A 15976-nucleotide genomic window follows, 5' to 3' on the forward strand; every position below is an offset into this window, starting at 1 on the left:
CCTCCAGGACTGGGAGAGCCTGCTGGAGAGTGACCACCACAGCTACTCGTATCCATGGCAACAGGCCCTGTCCCTCCCTCACCTGGAGCCTGCCACCAGCGGCTGGACCCCGTCCTGTCCGTGTGCCATCAACAGCTCCGCCCTGCTCTACCCGTTCTGCCCGGCCGTGCTCATGGCTCTGCACCTGGTCTACGAGGTCGGGAGTTTGTTGTTGAGCTTTATATAGAAACTAGCTGGGCCCCCTTTCGATGAAAGGAATGATCGGTGCATTAACATCAACTGAAAGTCATTGGCCTACTATATTACACTCTACTGGAATGGAGAAATAAATCTTGAGAGATGCAAAAAATTAGGTCTCTAGATCTAGATCTATACTCTCAATACAAAATGAGCCTCGCAAAATATCACTTCCGCACCGGGTTTTCTAAAATTGCATAGACAGAAGCGTCGGCCTACAAAAGCGATCGGCGAAATAAAGAAATCTAGCTTTTGGCAGCAAAACAGTCTCAAAACTGAAAAAACGAAGGGCGTCATGATCTGGAGTGTGTTTTAAAGAATCTTTTGGCGAAAACCGCATGTCTTTAAAAAGCCTTTTGAATAGCAAAATTTGGCCACCACAAATAGATAATAGACGAAACCAATTTTTTCTCTTTTTTGTTCTTTTTTTTTTTTTTTTCGGTGTCCTCATTTGGGTGCCAACATTTGTAGGTTACGTAAAAATTTATTGACATGGTGCAAATTGTTATGTTTTAAGAGAAAACAGACACAAGAAAAACTCAATAAGAAAAAGGGAAATTGTTTAGTCAGCGATGATGGATATGATGATGATGATGATAATGATGATAATGATGATGGTTAATGATGATGATGCTCTAATGTTGGGAATAATGTGCATGTTAATCTTAGTGTTAAGTGTATTTCATTTATTTATTTATTTTATTATTTTTTTTTTTTCTCGCTTACTCTGGATCCCCACCAGGCTGTCCTGGGGGGCAGGTCACAACCCTCATTCCCAACTCCTCGCATAGAGTGAGCAGAGAAATGAAACTAATTAGTTTAACTTTTCTTTCAACAGCAAGTGTGATCAGAAGGCACAGCGGTTGTTTTTTTGCTTGTTTATTTTTATTTTGTCAGATTACGGTGTATGTCGACTGCTCAGTATAGCGTCGACTCTGAACTATTTTTCCAATATACATAAGTAAAGAGTGCACTTTGGACAACATAGTTCTGAGCCAACGATAGGACTCCGTCATGTGTTACTTTTCCAAATGGCGTATGGCGAAGTCTTACACTAAGCAGCGGGTATTTATCTCTTAAAGGATTGGTGTACATTGAATGGGCAGTTGTGCATGAAACATGTTTCTATTGTGTTAGCTGTCAAATTTGAAATTTTATTTTATTGTGAAGCAATAGGTTCACAAGCAAGTGAACGCCAAAGAAGTGAACTTTATTATTACTCTGCCGTGTCAAGGTACAGCGACGTATCCGCACTTTTTATGATTTTGAGTTATGTCGCGCTGCCGTTGGAGAAAATGGGCCTTCAGTTATATCTGTTTGCCATAGTGAAATATCCTATTTGTAGTGCAGATACATCTTCCTGCCTTTGACTCTAGATGCAGAATGGGTATAAGCGTCCATTTAAATGAAGATGCATTTTGCAGATACGTCGGTCTGCCTTGGCACGGCAGTACTATTATTTATTATTGTTATTATCATTATTATTATTATTAGCAAAGAAAAGATTACTTTAATGAATCTTTTTTTTTAGAAATCTAGTCTACCGAATTGTGTGATATGGTGAGTTATTTGATCCTCAGCGGGATACTCCTTGTAGGGGGTGAGACACTCTTGGTGAATATGTTAGAACACTCTCACTCACACTCACGCTCACACTCTCTCACACACACATACACACACGCACACACACAATGCATACACATGTGCAATAGCACATATGCACACTCATGTACGCACAAATACATAAACATATTAATACACTCATACATATGAGCACACTTACTCACCCCCGCCCCAACTACATTGCTCAAAGTTGTCTGGAGGACCTTGATTCTTTCATTATTGTCACAGTTTTCTTTAGGAAAATGCTGCATTAATTTTAAAGAAGAATTTCTGTTCTTTTCTTTTGGCACTACAGGAGATGAAGCTGAGTATTTTGCTACAAGAAGAGTTGTCTGGATTTGCTCCTCTTGTTCATCAGATTGCTTGGTAAGTCTAATGGATATTGTGGCTTGCAGGAACACTATTACTTGGCACTGAGTCATAGAATTGTTGGGTCAATATCAAAGATGACAACAGCAACAATCATATGGCTTCAGCAATGATAATGATAATGATAGGTGATCCTTCAGTGTTTGATGGTGCCATTACATCTGCGGAGGAGAATATTTCTTAAGCGAAATAGAAGAAATGGGGGTTATGATGACTTGAGGCTTCTGCTATGGACAATGAGACCGATTTTGGCAGAGAAGAGTTTACCACATTTTGAGCATTTTAAAGCTTCATTTCCACTGGTGGATGTGCACAGCTTGGGGGCTTATCTCTTGGCATTAGCATTTTCAATTTGTGAAGTCTTGCTGACAGCAACTGAAACACACTTAACCCTGCTTTTGATATTATAAAAAATTCACGATATGGCTCTGCAGGAGATACTTTTAGTTCATAAAAAGGCAAAGTGGTTGTTCATTCTATTTTTCTTTATCTTAGTGAGCTAAAGAGTCAGAAATTATTGTTGTCAAGAAATTATCAAATAAGACATTATTTCCACTGTATTTAACTTTCCTTCTTTTAGTCAAATGATGCCTGTAAAGATTGATTGATGTTGTGTAATAAATTTTAATTTTTCTAAGATATTTGTTTGTTGTCTTTGCCAGTGATCTGCGATGTTGGACTTACACTGATTACTACCGTCGAGATTTTCCGGAACTCTTCGAGAAAGTGGATGACATTAGCCAAATCACTGATGGTAAGTGTTTAGTTAGTCCTAAAAAGTTTGCCCTTTAATTTAAAGTGACACTTCCTTTCACAGTCATAAATGTGATCTGCTACAATCAGATTTTCACATCTTTATGAGGTGACTTTTTATTTAATTTAATTCTGTAACTGGTTGAAGCTTTTCAGGTAAAGAACTGTTTTTGCTGATAGGCGTGGGTCTTTTATAGACATTTGAGCAGTTGTGGAAATCTTGCATCATGTCTCAAAATTTATTTCATATCTGTCAGTTGCCCTCCATTGTGGATGGGATAAATATTAACCTTCTCAATGTTCTAAACTACATTTAAACGGAGCCCCTTGATTTAGTTAATTATTCATGATTATTTTTGAATAATTCTATGACCCCTGATTGTTGCTTGAATTACCATCTTCATTATTGATGTAAAGCGCTGAGAGTTCAGATTGGAAGTGGGCGCTTTAGAAATTTATTTATTTTCATTATTATTTTTAATGTTTTGTTTGGCAGCCGACCTGCAGAAGATGCAGTACCCTCACCTGTACCCACAGCAAGTTCCGACAGTTCAGGGGTGGCTCACCGAGTCTCTGAATCAGAGTCACAGTCAGCAAGGGCCAATGATTTACATCCCTGGTGTCTGTGAGAGTGTTAGAAAAATTATTTCGGTGAGTGAAGAGGGAAAACACTGCCTTGAATTGTTTGAGAAACTAAAACTTGTTTTCAGTGTAAACAACAGAGGTGCTAAATTTACAGATAAGTCCATAAATACAGCGTCTTGAAATTGCCTGCATTGTGTCAAACTTCAGGTTGATTTTAAAGAAGTTGTTTCACTTTATATAAAAACAGTCTTGATACGAAACATATTAGTCAAAATGATTCGTACATTTTGAGGCCCCCATGTGCCTTCCCTCAGGGTCTGAGGGTCTCAAAAGTTCAGAATTTTTTCCCATTGCTAGTTGGCACCTCTCTTGAGACGGTATGTATGAAGTATGTTGTGCTTTATTTTAAATTTCACGTGTGCCTTTTTTGAAAGAAATTATCTCCAAGATTCTGTTAAAATGTCTTGTTTTTTTTTCTTTCAATTCTTAGGTGTACTCAATACTGCTCAACCCAGAAATGCCGGCAGAACTTTGTGTGGACAAATGTCTGAAGAAGATTGCCCCAGCTGGTGAGGTCCCTTTTCATAAAGCTTTTCTTTTTTGCCACCATGAAACGCCTTGTATGCCACAAAACAGGGGATTTGAAAGTTTGAGTGCTTGGGGGATCAATAGGTACAAAGGTTCACAGTTCACAGTGGGTTGTTGGGGGATGCTCTGGTGTGGTTTGCTTCTTCTTTCATTTCAAACATCTATCGTCTTTATCTCCCCTCCTTCTTTTTTCTGTTTGTTACTTTCTTGTAGCACCTCTAATCTTCGTCACTTTTCTCTCTCTCTCTCGCCCTTTTTAACTCACAGTGGAGCACAGGCCATCAACAGCTTTACTCCAGCGAAGCCTGTCCTGAGCATCCTTTTCTATCTGTTTCCATGATGTCCCCGCTTTTTCAATTTCCGCTTGTACCGCTCGTCTCCATGTCATCTTTAGTCTTCCCTTCTTCTGGTCTACGGGAGGTTTCTCGGCTTGGTGGCTTCCTTTCGGCTTTCAACACCCTGCGTTATTCTACTCTCCATATTCTCTCCTCTCTTCGGTGATGAAGGTCTTCCATCTTCCAGAACTGGCGGTCGTGTTGTTTTTGCTGTTGATGTTTTTGTAGCTGCTTTTTGTTTTACGGGAAAGGGTTGCTAACCCTTTGCCCAATCGACCTTAGTCGCCTTCTACGATATGCGCAGTATGGATACAGTGGTCCTATTCTTTGCTCCTCTGTCTCTTGGACAGGCCCCGAGAACCACACATGTGAATCTTCGGCACTTACATGACCTAATTGTGTTGCAAGTGCCGTAAAACTCTTACAAAAAAACCTCCCACGGTTCACAGGATCTTTTTCAGAAAGGAAGTGAAAAGCTAGGAGCTCCATAGGATTTAGTCCTCAAAATACTTTAGCATGTTAGTCAAGTTCATAACCTACTGTACTACATCTGGGGCCTTTCTCAAAGAAATAATTTTCTCAGCTCAATTCGCTTGTGTTTGTGGCAAGATGTTTTTTTACTAATGGTATTAAGTTTTGTGCACCTGCCAAGGTTAACTTGTGGTGGTTCTTCCACATCGACAGCCTGTTCTCTTTTCACAGAGAAAGTCCAGAAAAGAAACAACTTAAGAGCCAATATAATTACTTTTTCTACATGCTACACTCATATGTATGGTTGCATGCTTGTTTGTCATTTGATGAGTGTGTGTGTGAATGTGTGCATAATGCAATTTCTGGTATAAATATGCAAATTTCAAGTTTGTCTTTACATAACTCTGCGTTTGTGATAAGGCATCGGGGCAGTGTCTTTTGAATATTGAGTGTATGAATGTGTGTCTATCTCTATTTCTGGTATGAATGTACAAATTTCAAATGTATCTTATTTTATCACAATTATGTGTTTTAATGTCGACAGGGCACCGGGCCCCCACAGCGGACACTTCGCTGTCATACTCCATGTCCAAGAGCCTGCGAATGTCGCCGGGCTACTCCCAGGCAGAGCGACTTGTGCTGACCATGACAGAGCTGGGTGAGTCGGACTGTCCTAGTAGAGTGTTTGAGTGGGTGGTTGGTGGGCGCTCTGGTGTGGTTGGCTCCTTTTTTCCTAACGATCATCTATTGTCCACTTCTCTCTTTCTTCTTTTCTTTGTATTTTATTTTTTAGTAACACCTCTTAATTATCAGCACGCACATGGCCTATTTGTGTAGCAAGTACCGTAAAACTAAAGCCAGGAGTGTTTGTGGTCAGGACTAAACGTTGGTTTTAGTGTAAGGATAGGAAACTCGGAAGGACAGAGAATTCTGGAAGTTTGGACAATGTGTGACTGAGTGTTGTTTACTTTCAGTCTGTTTTCTTCTCAACCCTTCTGATAATGAACTCATTTCACAATATGACCCATGCGCCCCCCCCCAAACCCCCCGGGGCAGTGCCACTGACTGTAGTGTCTTTAGACCATTCCCAAAGGGGGGACATTTCTCGTTCAAGCACAGTAGAATTGTAAATGGGCTGATTCATCATGTCAAGCTCATATTTGTGCCTGATCTACAACAAGGAGCTGCTGCTTTTTCTTTCCTAATCCTTACTATTGTCATTTCCTCTACTTTTTTTGTATGTTTGTCACTCTTTTGTGACCTGCCATTTCCGGGGTGCCTTGATAGTCGAAGCAGACCTTGTGGTGTTGAAGCTAGAGAGGTGAGCAGAGCAAATCTGATTCCCTGTAAAGATTTCTCTGTTGACACCCACCCCTTGGCGCTCATATGACCTTATGCAGTTTCGAGCGCCGTAAAACCTTCTACTTAAAAAACCCACTAAAACAAGCACGAAGACCCCAGCTTGCTTCTCCTGACCTTATTTCAGGTCGTCCCCTCTTCTTGCTTGACCAGTATAAGCAGCTCCTTCTACTTCTTTTCACTCTTCATCTTGGTCCTTGCAAAATTAGGCAGTTTTTGTACTAACTCACTACATCTTAGTTAAAATGATAATAAGAATTGCATTAATAAAAGGTACATCCTTGCTCTACATCATGTGCTATGTGCTTTACAAGTATTATTTTAGTTTAGACCCACCTTCTTCCACTCTCTTCACCTGCTTCCATTTCATTATCCAGACCTGTCTTTCCTCTCCCATTCTTTATCATAGTATTTCGTCTCTTTGATTCGGCTCATTACAGCTCATATTAGAACCTTATCTGTAGCAACAATTCCTTTTTACAAATCAAAGCTGGATGGTTAGTGGTGCTCTGGTGTGGTTTGCTCCTTCTTTCCTATCAAACACTTATTGTCCATGTCTCTCCTCCTCTTTTCTTTGTAACCCCTTATGGCCTAATTGTGTTGCAAATGGAGTAAACCTCTAACTAAACAGGTCAAAACTATTATTTTTTCTTGAAGCAATTTTGGAACGTTTTATTGTTTCCTTAGTTCTAATGTTTGGTCATTTTTCCATCACTAGATATGACCCAAAGAGATCTGGATTGTGTGCCCATCGGTGTCAGTTTGCCCCTGAGGGAGGCGTGTCTTTTGTGTCGGGCCAATCCCCCGTCAGACTGGCCACAGAGTGCCTACGATCTCATAGGTAAGTCCTGCACTCACTTGTTCATTTCTTCTATGGTGTGGGTGAATTTAGTTGTATGAGTAAAGTAAAGGAAGGTATGACTTACTCTTTTAGCTTTCTCTCTGACTTACTAGCCTTCAACCAAGCAACTGAGTCGGACCTGTATCACTTTTTCTTTGGTTAAGGAAAAGAAGTTGGACAGAGATGGCTGGACTGATAAAGATTTTGATTATATTATCCACCATAATGGACATAGAGCTTTCAGCTAACTCACATACTGGATCTGTAGATGTGTTTATTTGTTTGCGTGTGTCAAGGTCGGCAAGATTTGTCCGAGTTAGCTGCTCTCGACGGGAAGGTCAAGAGTTTCCACCTGCCTGAGCCTGTGCCTGTGGAGCCGGAAGAGGAAGTGGAGAAAGAGGAGGATGATGGGATGGACTGTCTGGATGAAGAGGTGAGCTGTGGTTGTGTCGGGTGACTGCGAATCCTTTTGAGCATATTAGATTTTATGTGTGATTTATTGTTATATCCTTGAGACTGCTCGGCTGCCGCTTTCTGTTGAGGAAAGATATTTAATTGTGCCACTGCGAGTACTGTTGTCTGTCAATTTGGTGTTTTAGATAAGTTTATGAATCAGTGTGGTACAGTGGAATCTTCTGTCAGTTAGTTTGTTTCTTTTGGAGTGTATCTTTCCTGTTGTATTGTTGCATGGATTTGGCAATTGGGAATTTGAGAAGACACTACATTCACTACTCCGAAACCAGTCCCACTTGATGTAAGTTTGTTTGTAGGTACACAATCTGATGTCAAAATGATGGATGTCTCTGATTGGGTTTTGAATAAGTTGCTAAGCCTGAATGTGCATTGTTGTTACCAGGTCCTGAAACTGCGGTTCCCCAAAGATCTTCGGTTGCAGGAGGTTCGTCGTCTGCTGCAGTCGGCTCGGCCAGTGGTCATCTCGGTCAAGCAGCGGCCTGAGGTCAGCGACCACGACTTCATCGAGGAGCCGGAGAGAGTGCTGCTCAACACTTGTGTGCGCACCATGTCGCTGCCTGTGGGGAGGTGAGGGCACAGTTTGAGACTCTTTCGGTGTAAATTTATTTCAGTCACTTTGATTAATCTGTTTGCTTGAAGACAAAACGTGATGTCATGCAAATCAGTTACAAGTTGTTGTCATGTATATATATTATATGGAGCGTCGTTGTTATGTAATGTGCCCCTAGCAAATGGATAGCCCCAGTGGAAAATTGAGAAGCTGGTTTGGTAGTTGTTGTTGTTATCGATCCAGCAACAGCTGGGCTTTCGCCCTTCTGTCCAGTTTGGCAGTCACACTTGACTCTTTCTTCAGCACTGTCCTTCTGTTATTACTCTAAATATCCCACTCTTTTTCCCTGCACTGAATCACAGTTTATGCTACAATGTGCTTGTCTCTTACACACCGAATAGTAAGTATTAACATTACTGTTATTGTGAATGTGTTATGTTTGTCTACAGGGGAATGTTTACTCTCCACACATGTCAACCTCTGCTGACTGAGACTCTGCCTATTCCCAAGCTGTGCCTCACAGGAAGAGCTCCCCCCAGGTGAGGTATTTTGGTCACCCTCTGTGAGATGTTGTTGTTGTTATCGATCCTGCCCTATGTGAGACGAACGTGGCAGAAAATGCTACAAGCTAATTTATACCTTTTAGCACAATAGGGTTATTTAAGACCCAGGCTCTCCGAATTTAGTGATTTTGTTGGTAAGGCTGAGCCTAGTGGATGGACAGCCCCAAAACACATAAAGTGACCTAAGTTCAAGAATGCCTTGTTGTGGATCCCAACTAGACTCGTCCACATCACACCTCAGGGATCATACCAGTTGAGCAAACAGTTCACTCCACCTCTTTGTCTTAACACTTTGCCGCCTCATCTCGCCGATTTGCGATGTTTACCACCCTGTTTCTTTGGATTTTCCCCAAAATATGATGGCAAAGTGTTAAATTATGTAGGAACGTCTGAAAATCTCTCCTTCAATCAAATGCTGCTCCGCACCTTACTGTTTCATAAAGATCTGCTCTCCTATGAGGAATGGCCACCAGCTGTAGCGAGTGGAATGTCCTTTGTTTGTGATATTCTATTTATTTATTAATTTATGTATTGATGTATTTGTATATATGAATGCCATTGTAAAATAAATTTCCCAAAGGGATGATTAAAGTGGAATTTATTTATTTATTTATTTGTTTGTTTGTTTGTTCATGTATTCATTCATCATTCGTTTATTTATTCATTTCCTTCTTATGTGTGACACAGGAACACAACAGTAGACCTGACCCACATAGATGTGCCCGCTAACATGTCTGTGTGGCCACAGTTTCACAACGGCGTTGCGGCCGGTCTACGCATCGCTGACACCACTCAGGTACTGAGCTTGTGATGTGTTCCTATGGCACAACAATGTTATTAACTTTTTAAATCTATAAAAAAAGATACATGGGAGTGGAAATCATATGTTTGTGGAAACCTAGCTGCTAAGCTTTGGGAGTCGCGGTGACCTAGTGTGCAACGTCTACGGTTGCCGAAAGGGTCATAGTGGGGTTGTGGTTACATTTATGACTTAGAGGAACGGGAAACAGAGTCTACGATCATCATGATGCGCGAAGATGTGGGGAGTTGAAACATATTTGTTCTTTTTCTGACCCTACTACTGTCGAAATTATCCAAGAAGGCCACCCATTGTTAAGGAGAAAAGTGATTTTCTTAGACAGTAAGACGTCTTGTCTGTGTCATTATAACTTTTTTTTAAATGCAAGGGGGCGAAGTGGTAGGTGGTGCTTTGTACAGGCGAAGGTCTTGGACAGGTGGAGCTTGGAGCATGTAAGACTATAGTTTTTCAGTTTTAATGTGTTTATTTTAAAGTGTTTACAATGTAGCCTCTTTGCTTGTAAGATTATGTTCATGGAGACGAACTCCCGGCACTAACAATATTATCTTTCACCTCGGCAGGTGGACTCTGCCTGGATCATTTACAACAAGCCAAAGGAGCTGACCAATGAGTTTGCGGGGTTCCTCATGGCCCTGGGTTTGAACGGACACCTGCCCAATCTGAGCACTTTCAACACCCACGAGTACATTAGTGAGGTATGTATACTTTTATGTTTGTGTGTGTGTGCGTGTGCATGGTTGTGTGTTTCAGTGTGTGTGCTTGCATATCTGCGCATGCTCAACGTATACCTTTTTTGAAAAGTGAAGTATGACAGAGTCTTACACTGAGCAGTCAATATGCACATACATCCATCAATATAATTGCATAGCTGCATTAATATATCAAGTGTTACCTCAGGATTGTCTGTGATATAAAATGAAATCAGTAATAAGTGATTCACTAAAGTTCAAATCAAACCATCTTTGTAAACTCAAGAAGTATGTTAAAAGACTTATATTTTATGGTTTAGTATTTGACTTTTGCAGCTTATATTATTTTGTTCTCTATTTAAAACCATGTTTCATTATTTATTTAACTTCTTCCCAGGGCAATGAGCTTATCACCATCGCCATCTTATTGGGAATGTCAGCTGCCAAGTAAGTGATTTGTGTTTGATGTGATTTGAGAATTGTTCTTTTACACTTATTTTATTGTCTAGAAAAATAGAGGGCAAAAGGGGCTGATGTAGACTAAGTATAAAGTATGTAGAGAAATTGAAATGGTGGGAGTCGGGTAATAATAAAGATATGTAAAGCCCACAGAGCTTGCCGTTGAGCGGGGATATTTGCTAAACAAATGCTATTCATTACTATTTATTATTACATATAAACCTTGATGCTTGTGTACTTTTTGTGAATTTTTGTACATGTATGTCCCAACTAACCCACCTAGAGGAGGTTGTAAGTGTGAAATGAAATGAATATAAGTGAGACTGCAGCCGTAAATGTGGATTTCAAAATCAAAGTCTTGCATGCACATCCTGAAGTCGGCGGGACGTGGAAATCTTTTCATTATGCTGGAATCTCACTATGTACATATTATTTCAAATGTGGGCCAATGTTCTTGAACACTGTATAAACTTACTTACAAAAGCAAAGAATATAATGTAAAAGAAAAAGATTGGAACCTGAAAATTTGTTCACTGCCTGTGTGTTTCACTATCCGCATGTTAGCTAGTCTGTATTATTACCCTGTTTGTGTTAAGCGTGGCCAGTTCATTTTCACTATCAGCTTTAATCTGTCTGTCTGTCTGTCTGTCTGTCTGTCTGTCTGTCTGTCTGTCTGTCTGTCTGTCTGTCTGTCTGTCTGTCTGTCTACTCTGTCCATTCGTCCTTCCGTCCTTCCGTCCATCCATCCATCCATCCATCCATCCATCCATCCATCCATCCATCCATCCATCCATCCATCCATCCATCCATCCGTCCATCTATCTATTATCCTCTCACAGACGTGGCAGTATGGATCTGACCGTGACAAAGGCCCTCAGCTGCCACGTGTCGGCTCTGCTGCCCCCCACCTCCACGGAGCTGAACATCGCACACAACATCCGCGTGGCTGCCATCATGGGCGTCGGCCTGCTCTATCAGGGCACAGGGCACCTGCCCATGGCCGAGGTCATGCTGTCTGAGATAGGTAGGTGCTAAGGTTGATTGTGAGGCATCGTAGTGAAACCAGGCGCTCGTCAAAATAACGAAATTAGAGAAATTGGCATTTTTCTGACCGTTGGGCAATTTTTTTTCTAATTTTCCTTTTTTGGCTCAGCACCTTTTATATCCTTTTACTGGATTTTACTGAAGAACGTTAATAAAAAGCTAAAAAAATGTCAATTTTCTTTTCCCAAGGACTCTCAGCCTACTAAAGTTACCAAACTTTGGCGGCCATTTTCTCTCTAATTTTATCTCTGAAACCAGGCAACCCTTTGCCTTCAATTGTAAATATTTCGACTTCTATTCAACATAGATCAAATATTTTTTTGACCAAAAGGAAGGCAAGTGAAAAGGCTTTAAGCTGATACAAATAACCCCATTCAACGAAAAATTGACAAGCGCCTGATTCCATCACGTCGTGACACAATTAGCTGCATTGTTTTAAATTATTTCTGTAGATTTTGTCGGCAAGCTGATCATTCATAATCTGTGCTACTGGTTGCATGTGCTCAAAAACATTTTGTTCAAAATTTAAATTCTAAAGGCATGAAAAGATCTAGAAAGTGGGTCAAATTGTTAAAGGAATGAAACAGTTTTTTTTCTCTCTCCTGAAAATTGTGGCTTTCTGGGCTTAGAATATGTCAACAGCTTGCCACCGATTTAAGTCTCTGTTTTTTGTGGGTTTTTTCGTCTGGGAGTTCATTTCTATTCTCTTAAAATAATCAAGTAAAATTTCTGTATATGCAATAATGAATAAATATATGGATAGATAATAGAAAGTCAGATAGATAGATCAACACTGATAGAGGAATCCTGAAATATTCCCGTGATTCATTTTTGAATGTTTCATTCTGTCTGTAGGTCGACCGCCGGGCCCAGAGATGGAGAACTGCCAGGACCGTGACTCGTACGCTTTGTCTGCCGGCCTGGCCCTGGGGCTCATTATGTTTGGGGTTAGTAGTGTGTAGTGTTCGTCCTCCCTTAAGGGCTGGTGGGGCACCTAGAAATCGTGCTTTGGGGTCAAATTATGGAAATTGGGGTTATTACATATTATAGTACCAGGACATTTCCGGAACAATATCGAGAAACGTATGTAAGCCTTGCTACACCCTAAAGCTGTGGTTTTTTTCCCTTGTTTTTCTGCGAAAGCAGATGTTTTCCAGCCTTTTCTTACCTTTATCGGCCATTTTCTCACAATTCAATTTTTTCATACATTATCCCATTTTCCTGCTCTATTTCTTTTTTAATTTCAATGTAACTTTCACAGGATACCATCAGCACGTAGTTCTAAACTTTGGCTGGTTGAATTTTTGATTAACGCAGCAGTTTTTGATTTATGGGCATAGAAAACATGAATTTTCCATTTTTTTTCTCACTTTTTTCGAAACAGTCCAATTTGAAACTGTCATAAACTAAAAACTAAAGCATTTATCAAAAATTCAACAAGCCAAATTTAAGGGCTACATGCCTTAAAGGTTTAAGTACAGGTAAAATTGTCCAAGACGGCCACCCACTGCTTGTAATTCTGCTGATCCTCGGCACTTCATGTGACCTATTTGTGTTGCAAGTGTTATAAAAAATCGTACTAAAATGAAAACTAAATGTCACTGTATTGATTAAATGATTAATTTTAACTTTATATTCATCAGTCATCTTTATGTATATTTAACTAGCAGTCTTTTATTGCCACCGTAAATGACAGTGAGGATATGTCCCATGTAGATCTTGAAGTTTTTTTTCTTTTTAAATATCTGATTGTTGACCCGAGCTCAGGCGTGAAAGCAACCAACTTGTGTTTCGCACGCTTATATAACCTTATGCAGTTGAGAGCGCCATAAAACTCTTACCAAAAAAAAATAAAAAAATATTGTACTATCTTATCATGAAAAATTAATTTTCTTTCGTCCTGTGTGTCTGCAGAAAGGTAACCAGATGACCGGTCTGTCTGACCTGAGCATGGCTGACATCTTGTACCACCTAATGGTGGGCGGTCACACAAAACAAATGGTATGTGTAAAGTGAATGAGGAAATAGTTTTGAGCTAATTGTTTTGTTCCTGTGTGTGCACGCGTCTGTGTTTGTCTCAGAGTGCATATCAACTGCTTAGTAATAGACTCCACCATAAGCCATTTTGAAAAGGGATGTATGACACAGAGTTTTACACTGAGCAGTCAGTTTGTGTATGTGGATACTTTTTATGTATGTGGACATCAAATTCATCTCAAATCAGAATATTCATTTTCTAAGTATTTGTGTAGTTATAAATTTATGCAGATAAATGGTTAAGTGCTTGGGTGTGGACCTGTAATTCATCTCAAATCAGAATATTCATTTTCTAAGTATTTGTGTATTTATAAATTTATGCAGATAAATGGTTAAGTGCTTGGGTGTGGACCTGTAATTCATCTCAAATCAGAATATTCATTTTCTAAGTATTTGTGTATTTATAAATGTATGCAGATAAATGAACACCCTTGGTTAAGTGCTTGTGTGTGGTCTGCTTCTGCTACTTCCTTCCAATGTTTCTGTCGCTCAAATTTATAATTGATGAAACTTGCAAGTGTACTCCTGTTCTTATCCTCTGTTGTTTGTTTCTGTTTCTGTCTGCTGTCTTGCACTGTATGGCTGTTATTGTGTCGATGTGCTTCTTGTACTCAAACCACATGGAAATGTGCGAGTTACCGTGCTGATTGGTTGGAAACTATAAATCTCAACAAGAACACTTTTACTTTTCTTCCTTAAGCACTGACTGACCAAGCTCTGACTGACTTTTGTTTGTTCAATGTGCTTTTCATTTGCCCGCACAACAGGATTATGTTCTGTATTGTCATGTTTGACCCATTTTTCTTTCATCCTTCAAGCTTTGGCCCCTCCGTGAAAGAATCTACAAAGCTCCCAGTTTTCTCATCAAGGTAAGCAACAAGTGTAGATTTTGAATTTCTCTGTGGAATGTCACAGAGATAGACATCAGGGAAAATTTGTGAATTTATTATGTGTTTTTTACTTTACTTTTTGTTATCTTTTTGGAATTGTATGTATAAAAGTTTGAAGGAGGGATAGGTTGTTTGAATGGACAGATCTGACCCCTGGTTAAATCCTCGAAGAGTTTCAGGGCTGTAAAAAATCAGGAGAAGCAGAAGAAAATGGTAGAAATATTTCCCTGATAGAGTGTTTTGTTATCAGATGGGAAATTACCGCAGCTTGCTAACTCTCAGTTTGTTCTTTTTGACGACCAAACATTTTATAGGTCTGAGATGTTGAAGGGTACTTCGGAATATGGTCTCAACAACCAAATTTTTTGTTGATGTGCTTTTCAGGAAGGTGACAGTGTGAATGTGGATGTGACATCACCGGGCGCTACGCTGGCCCTTGGCATGATCTTCTTTGACACAGAGAACAGGTAAGTACTCTCATTTAAGTTATGGTTTTTGCCTTGTTAATTGGACTTTGGGGTTGGATGTGCCGTGATAAAATCAGGAATGACTGGTTTTTGTCCAGCGTGGGGCAGTTCACCTCTAGTCCTGAGGACCAAGTGCACTTTCCTAACAGATGTCTCTATATAAAATTCCTGTCCTGATCTTAGCTTTGGATTCTTCTACAATGGGTAGTTTGTTGCTTTCTCTTTGAATTGTGTTACGTTTGAATATTTAAAAAATACATTGTGTGGGTATTGTTTAAAAAATTTAAGAAAATGTCCATTTATTGTTTCTGTCTGTTTGTCTCACTTTTCCCCCAACATTTATTGACTGTCATGATGTCAACATGCTTCTATTTAACTCCTGTCAGTATATGCACCTTAAGAATTATGTGAATAAATTTGTGGTTTTCTTTAACTTTAACTAATGACAAATGTTTTCCCTTTGATAGCGCTGTGTCAGAGTGGCTCAAGGCACCGGACACTCAGTTCATGCTGGACCAAGTGCGCCCTGACTTCCTGTGTCTGCGGGTGAGTACTGAGCTTGTGTAAATAGATAAAGAAAATCTGAGGCAATATCTATTCTTTCTCAAGCGACATTGCCCTTCATTATGTGGTCTTGTAGATGTTGTACCATTGTAATGTACCCTTGCTCAAAGACTTGTTATAGAACGATTATTTATAATTTTTAGCCTGCAAAGTAATACAGTTGAAACTGTCCGAGACGGCTAAGCATAATCAAAGAGACAAGTGTTTCTTAGACAGATGGACGTCATGGACAGTGTTGTTATAATGTTAAAAAAAACG

The 15976-nt window shown here is 39.9% G+C and overlaps 1 protein-coding gene across 1 annotated transcript in view; it reads left to right on the forward strand.

Annotated features, from left to right (window-relative positions):
- The window catches only part of LOC101850873 (anaphase-promoting complex subunit 1), a gene marked incomplete in the record, with an annotated part of 57511 nt that overhangs the window by 18685 nt on the left and 22850 nt on the right, over positions 1 to 15976 (forward strand). Inside the window, 19 exon segments of the mRNA XM_035968491.1 lie at positions 8 to 196; positions 2156 to 2226; positions 2892 to 2983; positions 3479 to 3633; positions 4058 to 4136; positions 5506 to 5619; positions 7039 to 7161; positions 7458 to 7594; positions 8018 to 8202; positions 8635 to 8724; positions 9436 to 9544; positions 10129 to 10263; positions 10655 to 10704; positions 11556 to 11740; positions 12616 to 12707; positions 13675 to 13761; positions 14616 to 14666; positions 15072 to 15154; positions 15622 to 15700. Of these exon segments, the coding sequence (XP_035824384.1) occupies positions 8 to 196; positions 2156 to 2226; positions 2892 to 2983; positions 3479 to 3633; positions 4058 to 4136; positions 5506 to 5619; positions 7039 to 7161; positions 7458 to 7594; positions 8018 to 8202; positions 8635 to 8724; positions 9436 to 9544; positions 10129 to 10263; positions 10655 to 10704; positions 11556 to 11740; positions 12616 to 12707; positions 13675 to 13761; positions 14616 to 14666; positions 15072 to 15154; positions 15622 to 15700 (2106 nt within the window).

The sequence above is a fragment of the Aplysia californica genome, unplaced genomic scaffold, assembly GCF_000002075.1.
Source record: "Aplysia californica isolate F4 #8 unplaced genomic scaffold, AplCal3.0 scaffold00062, whole genome shotgun sequence".
NCBI lineage: Eukaryota > Metazoa > Mollusca > Gastropoda > Aplysiida > Aplysiidae > Aplysia > Aplysia californica.